We start from the raw sequence: 4,718 nt of genomic DNA, 5'->3' as shown, positions 1-4,718 counted from the left end.
TTTCTCTAACTACACTGATCTTTGCTGCTACTGCTGCCTCTTTCATGCACATTGTGTTGCAGGCTCCACCTTCGCAGAGTGTCCCTCATGAAACATGAGCACTTCTTGCTTCAGAACATGGGGCTCAAGATCAACACAAGAGTCTCAACAGGATGTAAGAATGAGGTGCAAGAGATTCAGACTGTAACTAGGTCTTTTATAGAACACATGCAGAGACAAAAATTGCAAGAGATGTTTCAAAAGCTGTCACTTAATGTAAAAGACAAGTGCAAGAGTTAGAGATCCTCTCCCTTTATGTTAAAAGGTAAGTGAAGCTGCTTTCAATGGTTTCATTTCTTAGCCTATACAGAGATTTTACTAGTGATTTGGGTTTCTGTGGGGTCATGGTGGAGCAAAGTCAGCAATACTCAACATTTCTGAAGGCCTTTGCACTCATTCATGTGGGCTCACATCTACAGGAGGCATCTTTCCCGGACCTACAGCTAGTGACTGCATAGTCAGCCCAGTTGCCAGATCCTGACCTGTTGCTGTGAGCACATCCTCCTCATGAAGACAATAAACGAGTTCCTGGTTGTACTGAAGTACCTGCCCATTGTTGTAAGAACATGACAGCGTTGAACTCTGTTCCCCAGCCATGAGTCAGTGCCTAAGCATATGCCTGCTCAGCCTTGAGACCATGAGTAAGTCCAGGCTTAAGCAAAACAGTATCTAATCACACGAGTAACTCGTGGCCCCGCTCTTGCATACGGTTAAGCACCTGTGTAAATGCTTTACTGAACCTGAGCCTGCTAAGCTCTTTCAGATCCCCTTTAAGTCCATGGTCAATTCATTGAAGTCACTGAAGAAAAAACAGTGCAAGTTAGTATTGTGTCCTAAGCAAATTATCTTATATAGGGTATTTTTATAAGCCAGACTTGAAAAACAGGAAATATCTACAGAAAGATTAGATTTTTTTTTTTTGTACTTTGCTGTGTTTATTGTGATTTAAACTTTGGCATAGCTAAGGGCAAAGTACCAAAATAGCAGCCCTGGGGTGGTTTATGGAACAGAGGTAGTTTGAAAGTCATAAATGAATGAGACAGGCAGCATAAAAAGATTTATTTAAGAAACAGAGAACAGATAACCACAATGTAGAGACTGATTTTGCCAACCCGCAGCTGGGAAAGCCCAGACTACAGTTCCACGTCAGTGCTCCAAGTTCAGCTGCTGGAAGGGTATGTCAGGGTTTTGACATGTCTCTGATAGTCTTGTGCTCCTTCACTGCCTTCTCCCATTCCTTGCCATTGATATCCTCTGTGACAATGGTCTGCACGGTGCCATCATCCAGACAATGGGGAGCTATTCCTGAAGAAAGAGAGAGTACATAGAAACCTGCTTTTCGAAGATAAAAGCGTGGGAGACTCCTGCACCACTCTGTGGATGGGGCACCTAAGGGAATGGTAAAAGCTATTGCTGTAAGGCTGAGGAGCCTCAATGAGAAACCTGTCATGGGCAGAAGCCCACACGTCATAGGCAAGACTGTTTCTTATGGAGGAGCTACAGGCTCAGACCGCAGATCGAGATGTTTAGCACTTTAGGAACAAACTCTTAAAACACGTGCTGCTCACTGCTGTCGTGTTAGTAGCCAATGGAGTCTATCCAAGGTTTGCTCGGTGGTTAACTCTGGTTACCACAGTTTACTCTTTCTACCTACCATAACCGTCTGGATTTGAACGAGGAGTATAAAAGCTTTGTACACCACAGGTCTTGCAGAATGTGTGCTGGGCACGATGTGTGTTGAAGGTGTATGTTGTCAAATTATCAGCACCCTAAGCAAATGAAAAGCAGTGTAAGTTTTCCACATAAATAGATGTATTAATTACTTTCTATGGGCCTAAGAAGTGTAAAATTTGAAACATCACCTTCATGTCTTTACTTGAGATACAGAGTTCTGCATTCATGCTCCTTTTCTGAACCCCTGTGCTTTGTATATACACGTGACCATCCCAGCCAAGCCCGAGAACCGCAAGAGCTCCAAATCAGCTCACTAATAAGATGCACTAACACACCCACACCAAATGACATAAAATTCAGCCATCTCCCCCAACCAGTCAGAGACAAACTTAGGACAGAAAACTGGCTGCCAGTAATACTGGATTATGCTGCTCGTGTTCATGGCCATGCTCTTACTGCATTCTTACTCTACCTTCAGCAGCTTGAAACGCGACGCTGGGACAATGAAGTGTCTGTTCTGTTTCTTTGTGCAAATGCTGCAACTGTAAAAGAAAAGCAGACCTTTCTAGAAGCAGCGGACAAGCTGTAGTACAGCAAGCAGATCTAGCATGGACCTCTTAACAGCAGAAATTCCACTGACAGCTGAAGTGGCTCCTGGTTACCATCACAGAGGTAAGCAGCAGAAGTGGACTTGTGGTATCAGTAGTGTTTGGCTAAGCACGCCCACAGAACAGACTGACCCTACACCGGTACACCGATAAGGTATTCTTCTACGCCAAACGTTACATGCCTTTTTTTCTTCACATATACAACTGTCAACAGACATAACAAGGACAAACTCTAGTCCTGGGAAATCCATTTAATCTTTCAGACCAGACTTTGCCAATTTTGCCAACATTAATTACCTTGCAAACAAGAAAGTAAGGTTCAGAAGTTTACCCATGAGCTAGAAGCAAACTAGTTGCAGGTGAAGAGGGATCACTATTGAAATCAGGCACTGCTGTAGTTTGAAGCACATGTGGTCAGAGATGTGTTCACTTGAGAAGACCAACTTAAAAAAGGATGGATGTGCTTTGAGCACACTGCTCTTAAGAGGAAACAAAAAGCAGGTGGCTGAGCACCTGAGATCATTAGATCTCTCCTGTCACTTTCTGCATGAGCATGGATGTGAGACCTGAAGTCCTGCCCAAAGAAGCAGCACTTGAAATCACCACCACGGATCCCAGATTGGATCAGGACGTAATTATAAGTATACTCTAGGGAACAGATGTTCTGCCATTGTTGGAAAAACATACAAGCTTTTATTCATCTGTGAGAACAGGGAACAAAAGAAAACTCACTTGCAGTTAAAAACATGCAGGTCGGCTGAAGCCCAGACCTCAAAGCGGACGGCTCCGCAGTGACAGCCTCCTGTGTGTTTCACCAAACCTCTGTATTCACTGGAGAGAGAAAAAGGAGAGATTTTGTGATCACACCTTTTTTTTTTTTTGCCAAGAAAACAGTAAGGCTACATACTGCATTATTCACTTTGCTTTGAGCACTTGCAGAACACCAGAAAATGTATCTGCTCACATGTATTTTAATAAAAAGTGCCAAAGTGAGGTAGAGAGTGGCTTTTGTCCTCTGCAGCAATTGCTTTTGCAGTTTAATTCAAAGAAGAGCAACAGTTCAAGCAAAGTGCCCTCCACATGCCTTACAGAGCAATGCTCCTCTGCCACCGTTCTGGTGGAAACACTGACCCAGGATGCAGCATTATCTGTGCACAACAGTACGTAAAAATGAGTGGTACTATCACAAGACAACCCTCTTGGAACTGGGAACTGAATTTCCCCACCATCTTCCCACAGCTGCTCCAGCACTACTAATATTCCTCCATCGAAAAGCTGGGAAAAGCAGTGAGAAGTGGATTGTCCATAATCTTTGAAACATGTTTTATTTTGGATTGTAATTGCAGAGGAACTTCGTGATCAGGGAATTTCAGAGCTTGTGCTTCTCCCTCTCTCCTAGGACGCCTCCACAGCAACTGGGCAGAATCACCATGCCAGGTTAAACGCAAAATGCAAAGGAAAAACCTTTTTCTTTCCGATTTTCACTCCCACGGACAGTTAGCGATTACAGCCCAGTGATGATGCGCTGTGCTCTGCCAAGAAAGAGCCCAGGGAAGGGGTGGTGATTCAGAAGCTGAGCCTCGCAGAGCCCGCACGGTGCCCCAAGGGCATTTTTGCTGGGACAGCCCTACGACACGGGAAGCTTTGGCATAAAAACCCCCCGTCTGCGCGGTGCGGGCAGGAGATGCCGCCCCCCGCCCCCTTCCCTGCGGCTCTGCAGAAGCCCGTGTGCAGCGCCGGGCAATGCTGCCAGAGAAGGATGATCTAACGGAGCGGGCAGCCGCCGGGCAGGGTGGCTCAGCCTGGAAGCTGCGGGAAGAACCGCCCCGGCCCGGTACTCACTAGGTGTCCAGCAGCAGCCGCGCCGCCTCCTCGCAGCTCAGCCGGTGCCGCTCCTGGAAGGCGGCCCAGCGCCCGCTCTGCGCCCCCAAATCGAAGGCAACGGGGCCGGGGGGCTGCGTCTGCGCCGGGGGTCCGCCCGCCTTCTTCCCGCGGCCCCGGCGGCTCCCGCCCGCGGGGGGGGGGGCGGCCGCGCTGCCCCGCCGGGACCGCCGCGCGCCGCCCGCCGTGGCTCGCCCCATGCGCCGCCGAGCGTGGGCGCGCCGCGACCGCCAGGGGGCGCCGCAGCGGCGCTGCGGGCCCGGGGCTGCCGCCGGGGGCCCGGGGCGGGCGGGGCCCGCCCCGCTCTGCGCGCAGCGGGGCACCGGGGGACGCTCCGCCGTCGGGATCGGCCCCGTCCGCGGGGGCGGGGGTGGACACCGCGAAACTGGGAATCACGGAAAGTTGCGGCCGGTTTGCCGCAAAGGGGAGCAGGCTCGCCTCTTCCGCGGAAAATCCCGTGTCCTGGTAGAAATGCCGGTTATCCGCAAGCCATGAGGTTTTTCCCTTAATTACAAA

The 4,718-nt window shown here is 49.2% G+C and overlaps 1 protein-coding gene across 1 annotated transcript; it reads right to left on the bottom strand.

Moving 5' to 3' along the window:
* Nucleotides 1-1,090: 1,090 nt before the first annotated feature.
* On the bottom strand, nt 1,091-4,402 carry CENPV (centromere protein V). The gene is made up of 5 exons (XM_086624536.1): nt 4,164-4,402; nt 3,054-3,152; nt 2,186-2,255; nt 1,694-1,808; nt 1,091-1,344 (listed from the first exon to the last, which is right to left on the bottom strand). The coding sequence occupies exons 1-5, from the start codon at nt 4,400-4,402 to the stop codon at nt 1,220-1,222; spliced, it is 648 nt and encodes a 215-aa protein (XP_086480662.1). The 3' UTR covers nt 1,091-1,219.
* Between the last annotated feature and the right edge of the window lie 316 nt (nt 4,403-4,718).

Source organism: Tauraco erythrolophus, chromosome 21 (assembly GCF_009769465.1).
Source record: "Tauraco erythrolophus isolate bTauEry1 chromosome 21, bTauEry1.pri, whole genome shotgun sequence".
In the NCBI taxonomy this organism is placed as follows: domain Eukaryota; kingdom Metazoa; phylum Chordata; class Aves; order Musophagiformes; family Musophagidae; genus Tauraco; species Tauraco erythrolophus.
Note: the sequence above shows the minus strand (reverse complement) of the source record. Positions and strands in the feature narration are given on the sequence as shown.